This window comes from Sphaeramia orbicularis, chromosome 22 (genome assembly GCF_902148855.1).
Source record: "Sphaeramia orbicularis chromosome 22, fSphaOr1.1, whole genome shotgun sequence".
Classification (NCBI taxonomy): Eukaryota; Metazoa; Chordata; class Actinopteri; order Kurtiformes; family Apogonidae; genus Sphaeramia; species Sphaeramia orbicularis.
In genome coordinates, this window is record NC_043978.1 from 519,257 (window position 1) to 533,805 (window position 14,549).

General features: G+C 38.2%; 1 protein-coding gene across 3 annotated transcripts; it reads right to left on the reverse strand.

The window, feature by feature from the left end:
• Window positions 1-252: 252 nt before the first annotated feature.
• Window positions 253-14,328, reverse strand: LOC115414121 (zinc finger protein 239-like). Of its 3 annotated transcripts, none has more exons than XM_030127343.1 (2): window positions 14,316-14,328; window positions 253-2,151 (listed from the first exon to the last, which is right to left on the reverse strand). In XM_030127343.1, exon 2 carries the CDS (start codon window positions 2,069-2,071, stop codon window positions 1,022-1,024), a length of 1,050 nt encoding a protein of 349 aa, XP_029983203.1. In that variant the 5' UTR covers window positions 2,072-2,151; window positions 14,316-14,328; the 3' UTR covers window positions 253-1,021. The 3 variants fall into 3 exon arrangements, with proteins under 3 accessions (XP_029983203.1, XP_029983201.1, XP_029983202.1); XM_030127341.1 differs by lacking the exon at window positions 14,316-14,328 and adding an exon at window positions 8,590-8,873; XM_030127342.1 differs by lacking the exon at window positions 14,316-14,328 and adding an exon at window positions 7,667-7,689.
• Window positions 14,329-14,549: the final 221 nt, after the last annotated feature.

Sequence of the window (14,549 nt, forward strand, 5' to 3'; positions counted from 1 at the left end):
TCTTTTTGTAATTTACTGTCATTGTATTTTAACAAACTCACATTTAGTCAGAATCATGTGCAGACGTTACTGTTCAAAACTTAGTAAAAAGTTCTGCAAATGCTGTTGTCACGGCGATGCTGTGGATTTAGATTTTTTATTGTTCAATTCAATGATTTTCCATCAAACAGGAGGTTGTTTAACAGGCATTGTTTGTAATTCTTGATGTCAAAACTTATTTATTTGAATTCTGATAAAATACACACAAAACATTTTGTGTACAACTGAAGTCATTCAAAAGTTTGCAATTTATTTTTTTTTGCACAACAATAGACTAATATGCACACATATCTGTCTTATGTCCATGAATATTTGGACAGCTTCCTTACCACATAGAGTTCTGATCAGAATCAGCGCTGAAATAAAAACTGTAGAGAACATCTGTTATCAGTCGGAATCAGATTATTTCAGTACAAACATCTAATGCATGGCAGTGAAGTTCCCTCAGTCTGACTTCAATGCATCCACTGAAACAGAAGATGAAATTCTCAACCCAGACACTAGATGGCAGTGGGGTGTTGAAGCTGGCTGAAGCTGACGCCTCCACCAGGATCTGAAGCATCAACAGTGACCCTCTTCAACCCTGGAAACTGTAGGGTTCTACACAGGCAGGATGCTGTTCTGGACTGTTGGATGCCTTGTTCAGACACAGACACACCAGCGATCCTGGTCCAGGTTCTGTTCAGTGTTGTGTGAAACCTTTCTTTGGTAAATTACCTTCAGTATTTTAATCTGTCAAAAATGACTAATGGCCTTCAAAATTTTCGGTTAATGTGACCTCTGACTGATTCAATGTCCACAAAGTCTATCAGAAGTAGTATCTGAATAGAAACCAGGTCCTTGTTGAACTCCGCTAGTTGAACTTTTCACCTGGTGGTAGGTGGAGCTTCTGTGATGTCACTGTTTTGTGAAGGTGGTGCATTAGAACACACTTCTTTGCTCTGAAGACAACAAAACACAGTGCTCAGTCTGGTGTTTGTCTTCACATCTGGATCCTGTGAAGCCTGATCTGGAGGTTTTTCAGTCTGATGTTCTTGTCAGAAGAAGTGGGTGCTGCTGGTTCAGACACACTGTGTTTCTTCTTCTCATCTGATGCTGAGGTACTGTTTGGTCCAGATGTTGACGATTCACATCTGTGCTGATGATGTGAGACAGCAGAGGATGACCACAATCTGTTTGGACTTCGATAACACTCCAGCTGTTCTGATGCGTTAACACGCTGATTGTCTAGAGTCTTACTTTTTGTACGACTGTTCAGTTTTTGTCTTTTGTGGAAATGTTTGACGCGTTCATGTCTGGTGCATTGTGAACCTGTGATAAGAGAGCTATCACCCAATCTGCACTGGTTGGGATTCTCTCTGATATGGGTCCGTTGGTGACGCTTGTAAGAGGAAGATGACCAGAATATCTTTGTGCACCTATCACAGGTGTACATCAACTTTGTGTGGTGAACACGGCGGTGAGAATATAAAGCAGAAAGGGATCTGAAAGTCTTCCCACACTGGTCACAATTATATGGTCTTTCTCCAGTGTGGATGTGTCGATGTTCTTTTAGATCATTTGCTGTGATAAAAGTCTTTCCACATTGGTCACAGTCATATGGTCGTTCTCCAGTGTGGACACGTTGGTGGATTTTTAAGTTACCTGATGTGTTGAAAGCCTTCCCACACTGGTCACAGTTATATGGTCTTTCTCCCGCATGAATGCGCTGGTGGTTGTTTAAATTACTTGCCATGGTGAAAGTCTTCCCACACTGGTCACAGCTATATGGTCTTTCTCCAGTGTGGATACGTAGGTGGATTTTTAAATGACTTGGAAAGGTGAAAGTCTTCCCACACTGGTCACAGCTATATGGTCTTTCTCCAGTATGGATGCGCTGGTGCGTTTTTAAGATAACTGCTGTGGTGAAAGTCTTCCCACACTGGTCACAGCTGTATGGTTTTTCTCCAGTGTGGCTGTGTAGGTGTTTCTTCAGCCCACTCATTCTGGTGAAAGTCTTTCCACACTGGTCACAGGTGGGTCTTCCATCCATGTTTGCTAGAATCAGGTGATCTTGATCTTCCTCCAGATATGACTTTTAGGTTTCAGTTCTAATCCACCTTTGGCTTCTTTCTACATGAAAACACACAGAAACAGAAGAGGTGGTCAGTGAAATGCAACAGAACACAATAGAACAAACACGTCTGTCTGAAACCAGGTTAAGCAGATGGACAAAATCAAGTAGTTAGGCAATTGATGAGACATTTTCAAGACAACCAATATTTGAGGGTTTCTCCTTAAGAGATGAGTGTGAGACCAGAGAATAATAAATAATAACAGAAACATTGAAAGATGTTGAAAATGTCAGGTTCTCTCCAGCATTGGCACATTCTTTGAATAGCTATAAAAATCACAAAACACTGAAAATAACGGTTTACTTTGTTCACTGGGGCTAAATTAGACGAATTAAATGCATTATTAGGGTCCAAGTGCTGAGAATTGACAGCAAAGGTCCCTCCTTCTTCTTCACCTCAATATGTGTGAAAACTAAATATTCTTATTGTGCATTTGAAAATTGATGCAGATTCAACAATGTACAAATGAGTTCTTTTGTACTCGCAGTTGTAGCACTAGTATATCCACTGTTAATACTTGTATTTGTAGTAGTAGTATTAACACTTATGTACATTTGTTCTAGTTATTGGTAATTATTCTAACACCAGCTGTTCTACTTTGTCTACTTCAGTTTTCTGTGCATCCATAAAGGGCTGCACGATTTTACTCAAAAATAAAATCACGATTTGGAATTGTCCAAAATCTCTTGCTTCAGCACACCAAGAGATTTTGGACAATGCCATGCTCCTAACTTTGTGGGAACAGTTTGAAAATGGCCCCTTCCTGTTCCAACATGACTGTGCACCAGTGAACAAAGTAAGTTCATGTGAGTCAAGGCAGGTGAGACAACACTTCTGGCAGTATAGTGTAGATCGGTGGCATATTTTGTGTGAAACTGAACATAATATAAAGGAAAATGTGTAAACTGATGTTTGGAGACTTGTGGAGTATGGTGGCAGAGATGGACGTGAGCCACGAGAGGTAAACGACTCCAGGCAAATGGTTAAAAGAAATTTAAATGAAGCAAAGAGAAAAGACGAATGAGAGAGAAGAGCTACAGAGTGTACAGGTGGGAAGTTACAGAACAGGAAGGTGATGACAACTCATAAGACTCAAAGGATGAATATATGTTAAAAAAAAAAACATCAAGATCAAGGGGGTTACAAATGACACTGTGACATACAAGACGACAGACCCCCAGAGCACATAGGAAAAAATGATTAAACCATCAAAAACAATGGTTATTCAATCCAGTCCTAACTCCTGTGTGTGTCATGTGACTAAAACAGACAGAAAAGAAAACATGGAATGAATGAATAAAAGCAGTGTTTTTGTCAGTCCAATGCCATAGATACTGATGGAAGAACTGAAGTGATTTTGGTTCTTATTAAGAAAACATGTTAATTGGATACCAGCTGTTAAATTCAACTACTATGAGCTGGTTTTGTTGTTCTCATCATATTTGTCCGAACAAATGGACCTTTAGTTGGACCAGGCATTAAAATGAACCAGAAACTGAAGAAAACAAGGGGTGGTCTAAGATTTTTTTCCTTGACATCTAGACGTTTCAAATGCACAGAATGTAGCTGATGCACGCAGGAGACGGAGGACCAGAAACCAGAGCTCACAGGAAAAGAACGAGGCACAGACATAAAACACACACACCAGCCCAGCGCTCATCTGTGCTCAGTTATCAGTCAGATAGTTCAGAGGAGGAACTCTTCTCTGGAACTTTTAAAGGAGAAATGGCGGTTCATCCTGATAAGCCCCGCCCTTTCCAATGACAACGCTTTCCCCTTGTACAGGTAATGATTACCTCACCATATGTTCAAGCAGGCGTCATCTCAGACTGATACCCTTTTTCCACCAAAAAGAACCAGGTCAAGGTTATTATCGTTAACAAAAACTAATGAAATAATGAAAACTAGAATTGAAAAACATTTTCAACTGAAATAAATAAAAACTAGAATTAAAAGAAAAAATGACAACTAACTGAAACTGTATTGTGTGTTTACAAAACTAACTAAAACTAATACAAATTATGGATAAAATTCCCTTCGTTTTCATCGTTGTCAACGTCAGATTGATTTGAAATCGGTTTATTTCACTCGAGCAGTTGTAGCTGTTGGCAGCGTACGGCACTTCACAGACCGTCCCTTCTCATCACTTGTCGTTTAGAGTCATCTTCTGCTCTGAACTGTACCTGGAAACATGGAGACTAAAGTTGGGAGAAAGCAGCAGAGTCCTGTCTGGGATTTATCTAAATACAACGACGAGGAAGAGAAAAGATATGAAAAAACTCAAACTAATACTAAAACTAAACTATAACTAAGCTTTTAGAAAAAATAATAATAAAAACTAGCAAAGCTGCTCTAAAAACTAATTAAAACTAACTGAATTACAGAAAAAAAGTCCAAACTAAATAAAACTAAACTATAATGACATGGTAGCCTAACCTATTGTACAATGTCAGAGTTGATTTTCCTGCTTTCATTTGCTATTACTATCAGATTGATTATTATTATTATAAATTGCACACCTTATTTCATACTGGGCTACTCCTTTGTCGATTGTGTAAAAAGTTCATCTCATCCAGTTGGCTGCTGCTGGATAATGCAGTGTGTTTAGTAGCTGAATATTAAACGTGGCTCTTGCCTGCTTCTGTCTGTCGGTTTAAAGCAGCTGTCTGCTCCCACTGTCTACAACTAAGTCCACTTCATTTGATTCATACATTGTAGATGGTCTTTTGCACCGTCTATACTTTGACTATTATTGTTTGCTGTGCTTTGGGTCGGTTTTAGTTAAGTTACAGACCCCAGTTAGAGGTCTGGGCTGCTTTACTCTTGGGATCATGCACTTTGTTCAGGATGGTGCTGGAGGGTGGGGGGGGTGAGTGTAGTTTTTGTATTGAAAGTCCTTTTATTATTTTGTTGGTCTTCTTTCTTTTCATTTTGTCCACTTGGAATTGCACTTTGTTTCAAACATGACATCTGCCAGAGTCTCAGAATTCATCTTGCGACAGTTTGAGTTTGAAGCTTTAATTTAATTTTTTTTTTTTTTAGGGGTGCCAGTCAGGTCTCTCTCCTGACATTTTAGATGTGAACTTAGTCTGTTTAAGTCAGTCTTTTGTGTATGTCTCAAGCCACACAAAGGATGGGAGTCTTAATTAAACCCACACCCTACACATTAAATGACAAAAAAAAAGAAAGCACACATTTAAACCATTTAAAATTCAAAATCATGTATGACACAGTTATAAAAACACACAAATTCAAACCCACAGTTGTCCCCCCAAAGTCCAAACTCAACAAAATCCACCAAACAAGTGAAAATCCAAACTTAAATTTTCCAACATTTATCAGTCTTTTGAAAGAAGAAAGTAACAAAAACCAGTTCAGTCCATTTAAACAAAAAATTCCACTTCGGGTTTTCAGTTTCTCAAAAAGAAAAAATAAATAAATATATATAGATTTAAAAACTGCCGCCAACTCGGAGCGGATGTGGTGACGACGCCGAGGTGACGATTTCCGGGGTGGATCCGGAAACGAACAGGCATGTTACGGGGGGGGGGGGTGGTGGTGGGGGTGTTTGGTGCAACTTCCAAGTTGTCACAATCAGACTGTATCTGTTCAATACTATTATTATTTCAGATCATGGCTAATTTAAATGTTCCTTCTGGGAGGAATGGGCAGTCAGTTCAGTTTACCAGTTGGAATGTGAAAGGCCTGAATCCTCCTGTTAAACGCACCAGGGTCCTTGTTCATCTTAAGGTCTTAAAAACGGAGCTAGCTTTTCTATCTCAGACACACATGCACAGCTCAGACCACAACAGTCTAAAGCAGGGCTCTCAAACATGCGGCCCCGGGGCCAAATGCAGCCCCCCAAAGGTTCCAATCCGACCCCAGGGATGAATTTACAAAGTGTAATAATTCCACAGTCCAGGCTGTGGAACTCGTTTTAGTTCAGGTTCCACATCCAGACCAATCTGATCTACAGTCAAATAATAACAGCAGAAGAACCGACAAAAATAATGACTCCATATTTTCTTCTTGATTTGATGTGAAAAAAATAATATTACACCATGCCTATAAATAATGACAACTTCAAATTTTTGTCTTTGTTTTAGTGCAAAAAATAACATTAAATTATGAAAATATTTACATTTACAAACTATCCTGTAACAATAAAATGTGAATAACCTGAACAAATATGAACAACCTGAAATGTCTACAGAAAATTCAGCATAACTTTAATTATTTTCTTCCTGTTCCTCAGTGTTTAGTGTCTTTGCAGATCTGATCCATAATGCACATGGACAAATGACCAGTTGAGGCAGAATATTGTTAAAATTGCACTTGTTTTGCTGAAGAAATTTCAGGTTATTCAGGTTATTCACATTTTTTTGTTTGGATAGTTCATAAAAGTATGTATTTTCATAATTTAATGGGGGGTTTTGCACTAAAACGAAGACAAAAATTTGGAGTTGTCATTATTTCTAGGTTATTATGCTATTATTTTACTGGTGCGGTCCACTGCAGAACAAATCAGGCTGAATGTGGAACCTGAAAGAACAGGAGTTTGAGACGCCTGGTCTAAAGAGAGGATGGGATGGACAAGTGTTCCATTCAACTTTTCAGAGCAGGGCCAGAGGAGCTGGAATTTTGATGAACAAGTCAGTATCATTTACAGCATCTGAAACTCTATCAGACCCTGATGGACATTTTGTTATTGGAGTGGGTAAACTCTATAGTTGGTCTGTGATATTAGCCTGTGTATTTGCTCCAAATTGGGATGATTTCAAGTTCATGAACAGTTTCCTGTCAACCATACCATACTTAGATACTCATCAGCTTATTCTAGTTGATGACTGTAATTGTGTAATTAATGCCATTGTAGATAGATCTTCAAATCACCAAATTAGTAACTCCAAAACAGATGAATGCATAGAGTTTCCTACAGTCCTGTGAGACGTCTGACCTGTGGAGATTCCTGTTTCCTACTGAGAGGGAATATTCTTTTTTTCACCGGTTCATCACACCTACTCACACATAGATTATTTCTGTCTACATGAGTCCCTACTCCTCTTGGTAAAAGAACATGATTACAATAGTGTAGTCATATGTGATCATGCCCCTGTTCCACTGGTTTGAACCTTCCCCAACCACAGACCTGGCAGATTTAGATGGAGACTCAATCCACTTCTTCTGTCACATGAATCTTTTATTGCCTTTGTTAATGTTCATATGGATTTACTTTTACAAACTAATGTAAACAAAGACACTTCTCCTTCCCTGCTTTGGGAGGCTCTCAAAGCTCACCTGAGGGGGCAGATCATTTCCCACAATGCATTGGTCCATAAAGCGTGAATGGCCAGACAAACAGAAGTGTCACAACTCATCTGTGGAGTAGATAAAGCCTATGCTTCATCCCCAAGGCCAGAGCCATAGAAACAGGAATGACGCATCAGGTTGAATTTGACATGTTTTTAACTGGACAGGAAGAACGGCCTTTGTTCAAAAATAGACATACAGACCTGATCAAAATCTTAAGACCAGTTGAAAAATAGGCGGAGCTGGAAGAGTGGAGGAGGCGGAGCTGGAAGACTGGCGAAACCAGAGAAAAGTTGGAGTGAGTGAGTGAACACCTGTGAGTGATGAGCCAAAGAAAAAGGAGGATTTGTATAGTTCAGGTATTTCAGTAATTGCAGTGATTAATCACTGTTGTTTTGTGCAATTTTTTCTGTATGTTTACACACATTTGTTGTTCTTGTTTTGAGGAAAATAAAATATTATGAGAAAATGTTTGATTTTCTTCTTCATTTTTATTCTACAGACTAGTCCACATAATGTACTGTGGTGTTTTTGGTCCAGTTCCATCATTTGTCTAATGTCACCTCTCATGTCATGGATTTAACCCACACATTTGAACTAACCATTCTTTTTTACGGTAAGATAATATTTACTGCTGCGCCAATTCAACACCTTTAAAATGGAATGTCATCCATCACATGTAGCCTGTTTAGTCATTCAAACACTGGTGTTTCAAACTAATGCTAAAAACACAACAGAGCCAGACTGTTGAACGACTCCCTTCAAAGAGCCAACAGTCCCAGCACTAGTGGTGACGTCACATTGTAGTTTTAAGTGAGGTGGGGGTACTGGGAGCTGGACCCACTTTACCACCAGGACCTCCGGCTTCCACAGCCGTTCCAATGCATGTGACCCAGCTGGAGGGGGGACACTGCCCCCTCCCAGTCCTTTGGACCGCCCGTGAATGTTGGACCAGAATGCAGATCACTTTTTTTTTTTTTTTTTTATATAATGCAGATCACTTTCTTATTTATTTATTTATTTATTATATATATATAATGCAGATCACTTATTTATTTATTTATTTATTATATATAATGCAGATCACTTATGTATTTATTTTTCATATATAATGCAGATCACTTACTGTGCAGGACGAGCCGGCCTTTGACGTCACAGTCCGTAAATCCCATCCAAGTGTGCAGCAGAAGCAGAACCAGGACACCCATCTGACACTGGGATCTGACCAAAAACAAACTAAGTCACCAAGACCATGTGAAAAGGTTCCAGATTCAGTTTTGCTCCGATTTAGCAAAACTGGTCCGTGTTTGGTCTGAGGAGGAAACCGACACCCTAATGCGGCCCGGGTGGAACTGGTCCGGGTCCGAAGGTTCCGCCTACAGTGTTCCATGATGGAAACACACGAACCCTTTAAAGACCCACAGCCTCATCTGGACCCGAAATATATGTGTGTGCATATATATATATATATATATATATATATATATGTGTGTGTGTGTGAAATATTTATTTTTTATATTTATTTATTTATTTACTTGGCAAAAAGCAAATGGTACATATCAAGAATGGGAAAATATTACAGAAGAGTAATACAGAAATACATTAGGAGACATGGTGGAATGGTGAAACAGAACTAATGCAAATATCTGAAACAAAATCAACAAAAAGATTAAGATATTTGAAGTGTAATGAAAATAGAGAAACAGAAAGAAAAATAAATAAATAAATAAATAAATAAATAAATAAATAAATAAATCTGACTGGACAATAGAGCATAAAGGACTAAGGCAAGATACAATTAAAACAGGAAGGACTCAGATAAACTAGAATAAAGTTATCTGGCTTTGTTAGACATATTTACAATATACTGTAGAGATCTGTAATACTGGATAAAATCACATTTAAACAAATTAAAGAAGGGGTTCATGTTTTTCCACTTGCAACAATGAATATGATATTTACCCAAAAACAATAATAAGGTTAACATTATCTTGGATGTTTACCGTAATATAAATAGTACCACATAAGGAAAAAGACGGGATATTTTCAATTTTTAAGGAAAACCAACTGTGAATATCAGCCCAAAAGGAAATGCAGTGTGAACAATTAAAAACACAAATGTTCAATGGTTTCAGCTTCAGAGGAACAGAAAACCCAGGAATGCACAACAAAATGAAATCTTCTGTGCAAAAAAATCATAAGCAGGGTTAATTGAAGATGCAATTTTGAAAAGAGTAAGAGTAAGAGAGCAACAGGACACCAAAGAGAAAAAGAAAAACATTTTTCCCTCAGGGTGGTTTTAATGTTCCGTAAAGCAACTGTGTTAAAGATCCACTAATATATGGGTTCAAACAGTAAAGTGGAGCTGAACAAATGAAATAAAAAATGAAAATAAAACAGAATAACAAAGAAAACAAGGAAAGAAAACTACAACAAAATATAAAAAATTAAATCAAGTAAAGAAAGCAAGAAAGCAAAGAAAAACTGACCGCTGGGCAATATTCAAGAAACGTTTAGTGAAAGTTTCAAGTTTCAAGTGTCTTTGTCATTTCAGCATATAAAAAAATATACAAAGAAACAAAATATTGTACTCAGGTCCCCGACTGTCAGCAGCATTTAGTACAAATAGTATAAGTTACTGATAAAATAATAAAAATAATTAAATACTGATATAAAAATAGCAATAACAATAACACCCACCCTAAAAATTACTTACAAATAACTAAAAAAAAAATTATTTATAAAGCACGTAGCAGTAAAGTGCCAATTTAAAAGTGCATTCTGGGCTCAAAGTTCAGCAGGAGTTCATCATTCTAACCGCCTCTGGATAAAAACTGTTTCGGAGTCTGGTGGTCCGGGCTTGGATGTACCGTAGTCTCCTGCCTGATGGGAGAAGGGTCAAAAGTCCATGTGCAGGGTGGGTGGGGTCATCCATGATGCTTTGGGCTTTTTTCCTGCTCCTGCTGGTATACAGCTGTTGGATGCAGGGCACACAGCCGTCACAGACGTGCTCTGCAGCTCTCACCACTGGCTGCAGCTGTTGAACCACAGTCACACTGGAGCTGAGGATGCTCTACTGCACATCTGTGAACAGCAGTCAGGACAGAGGGGCTCAAACCTGCTTTCTTAAGTCACCTAAGAAAATATAAGCGTTGGTGGGCTTTTTTCAGCAGACTGCTAATGTTGTTTGTCCAGTTAAGATTATTATTACCTCCGCCAAGGAGGTTATGTTTTTGCCAGGGTTTGTTTGTTTGTTTGTTTGTTTGTCTGTCCGTTAGTGTGCAACATAACTCGAAAAGTTATGGACAGATTTGATGAAATTTTCAGGGTTTGTTGGAAATGGGATAAGGAAGAAATGATTAAATTTTGGTGGTGATCGAGGGTGGGGGGGCCCACGGGGGGGGGGGGGGGGGGGGGGGGGGGGGGGGCGCAGACCAGAAAATTTCATCAAAATCTGTCCATAACTTTTTGAGTTATGTTGCACACTAACGGACAGACAAACAGACAGACAAACAGACAAACAGACAAACAAACCCTGGCAAAAACATAACCTCCTTGGTGTGGGGGGGCCCACGGGGGGGGCCACCGATCAGCCTTGGTGGAGGTCTGCGCTCTCCGAGTGCTTCTAGTTTGAAATGTGAACTCCCAGGTATTTAAAGCAGGAGACCATTTCAACCGGATCCCCGTTGATGTGAAGAGGAGTGGGGGCACAGGTTTTCCTTTGAAAATCCACAGTCGTCTCCTTTGTTTTCTTCACGTTGATGCACAGATTGTTAGTTTTGCGCCCAGCCTCCAGTTGGCTCACCTCCCTGCTGTAAGCGGACTCATCGCTGTTGGTGATGAGCCCTACCACTGCAGTGTCGTCTGCACATTTCACTCTATGGTTTGATGCATAGCAAGCAACACAGTCATGAGTGAGCAGGGTGTACAAGAGGGGGCGTAACACACAACCCTGGGGGGAACCAGGATTGAGGCAGATGGAAGAAGATGCGGTGTTGTGGATTTTCACTGTTTGTGGCCTGTTGGCCTGTTGGCCCTTATGAAACAAACATATATGGCAATATATTGAAAAATATAATGCATTATATGAAAAAATACATTTCCATATATGGGAAAGTAGTGCATATATTTTCCAATATACTGCAATATATGCTTTAATCATATATTGAGACAAATAAAACAAATATTGCAATGAAGACAAAAACTGCCCTATATTTAAATTTTTTCCATTGACACAAGTTTACATAAAGCAGATATTTATCAACACTTACATTACTTGGTATGCATAATAACATATTTCATGAAAATATGCATCGTGATATACATGAAAAAAGTGTTAACTGAAAAAAGATGCCTTCTTAGTCATTTTGGCAACAAAGGATGAAAAAGATGTACATATATATACATGCATATTTTTTGAAGTGTATTACTAAATATATAATTACATATATTTAGTAATACACTAGACAATATATGTATGTATATATGCATACATGCATTATGAAGTGTATTACTAAATATATAATGACATATATTTACAGATATAAGTAAATATATTGTCATATATGTTTCAATATATGGAAAGCGGCAATTCCTTATGTATTTTTCAATATATTGTAATATAATTCGAAATATATTGACACAATATATTATTCTGTATATTTTAAATATAAATATATATTATAAAGTAATACATTTTTCAGTCAGTAATATATTGACAGTCAATATATAGACAAATATATTTTCTTTGCATAAGGGGGTGAGGAAATCCAAAATCCAGTTGCAATACAGGAAATACTGGGAGGTTATGATTTAAAGGGAAAGTTCAATTTACAGATTCCCAAAGTACGCACTAGGTTAAAAGTTTGTGTATCACCATCTGTGGAATAAAACTGTGAAACAAATTGTGTGTGGGGATAAAAACAAATATCATATATAATTCAGTTTAAAAAAAGACAAAGAATTGATTCTTGAGAGGTCCAGTATTAAATAATGACACTGAGGCCTGTTTGTTTATGGATCATGTTGAATTGATAAATGTGCTGGAATTATTGAAGAAAACTGTTGAACAGTTGAGTCTGTTTGTACGACTGCACTGACATGAACAGACTGTTGTGTAGAATTTAGTTACTGCATTATGGATTAGTTGTGGTTCGATGTTAAAATTGGGAAAAATGTATTGTTTGATTCTTGTATTAAGTTGGTGATAAAGGTGTAAAAGCACTGAGGGGTTGGATTAAATCCGTTTAGACTTCTTCTTCTTACTCCTTTTGCAAAATTCAGACTTGTATGAACTGGAAGAAAGACTCAGTTCATTTAAATGTTATTTTGTTTTTGTCAGGGGTGATTCTAGGATCAGAGGTTTAGGGGCGCTGAGCACCCAGAGTGCTACCTGGTCAGGCAAGAGAAATTTCACTGTTTAGTACATTTTAACGCAATTTCACACCATCGTTCCCACATTTGGGAAAGAAAAGCGTAACATTTTTTGGGTATGAGAAACTCTGTGACTAAACCATCAAATCTGACAAAAGTTATTTAAATGCTGAGCCTCAGTAAAAGAGGAATGGAATGGAATCATAAAAGAAATATACCCTAACTCTAACTGCTGGTGGAAGACAATCCTCCATTTTGATGCAGCAGCTCCTCTACCTATACATATACATACATGTGAGAATGGGTTAAACTGCAGAGGAATATTAGTGTCAGATCGACTTCAAACACTGTCTGTACATGACAACATTCACTGGACAGGTTCTATCAGTGGAACATTTAGACATCTGGTGGATAAATGGATATAAACCTGTATATATGTGGAAGAACACTTTATCACATACCATCAAAACATCAGCAAACCAGCACTTTTGTCATTTGTTTTCCAATGAATCTGATTAAAATATGTAACATTTAGCACATTTAATCTCTGAGGCAGATAATTTGTAAAAAAAACTGTACACCAGTGGATATGTTCAGTGTCTCTCTGCTCCCCTCTCTCTTTTTGTGCTTTAACCAAACCAAAAGATGTGTTTTATATCTAATAAGAGATATACACTGGTACATTTATTCAACTTTCAACATTATTGTAATAGAATATTTGATTGCTGTGGAAAATGAAGTTACACAACCTGAATCTGGCTCTTTTTTGTTTTGCTTTTTTTAGAAACAAAAACAAAAACAAAAAAAAATTGTACGTTCCTGTCCACAAAAAATAAAATCACATTTTTTTCCTCTAAAAACTCGATTTTTGGGTAGAACTACAAAAGACAACAGACAACCTCAAATCTGTGATGGCATCATGTGAAGGGCCCACAAAAGATAATTTATTTATTTCATTAAATCTTTATTGAATGAAGTAGAGTATACAAACAATGTATACAACAAGAAAATAACATAAGTTTGCCAGGGGGAATACACTACAATACAATGTCCAAATCAGAGCAAATACTGAATGTTTTTAGAGCCTTTTTAGTTCCAGATTTATCGAACAGCTTTAAATAAAGTTCAACATGTTTCAAAAAATAAATAATATTTGGTTTTGTGTTACAGAACTTACATTTCTGAATGAAAATTTAGCAAGCAAGAGCATTTATTTATTTATTTATTTATCCCCCCCCCCCCTTTTTTTGGGGTGTCTGGGCCCACAGAAGTGATACCACTGTAAGACATGCATCAGTCATGCGTGTGTGGGCCACGTTAATATGAGTGATCCTCATGCGGTTCTATTTAAACTGGGGGATCCGTGCGTGGAACAGACCGACCCAGGACACGCTGGAGGGATTCTATGTGTGGAGCTGGTGGATGGGTGTGGGCAGGGGGCTGTCTGGGCTCCTCTGCTGAGGCTGATGACCCCGAGACCCGGATCGGAAGAAGACAGTACGGTACGGATCCGGGACAACAAAAGATGAGTGATCCCCATGCAGTTCTGTATGAATTGCAGGATCCGGAAACCACAGCTTACACTGGTATCACTACTGTGGGCTCATGAACACATTTAAAGTCTGGTCATTACACGGACTTCTGTGACAGACAGCTGTCACTGATAGGAGGAGGAGCCTACGGCAGCCCGGAGGCACGAGAGAGATGAAATCG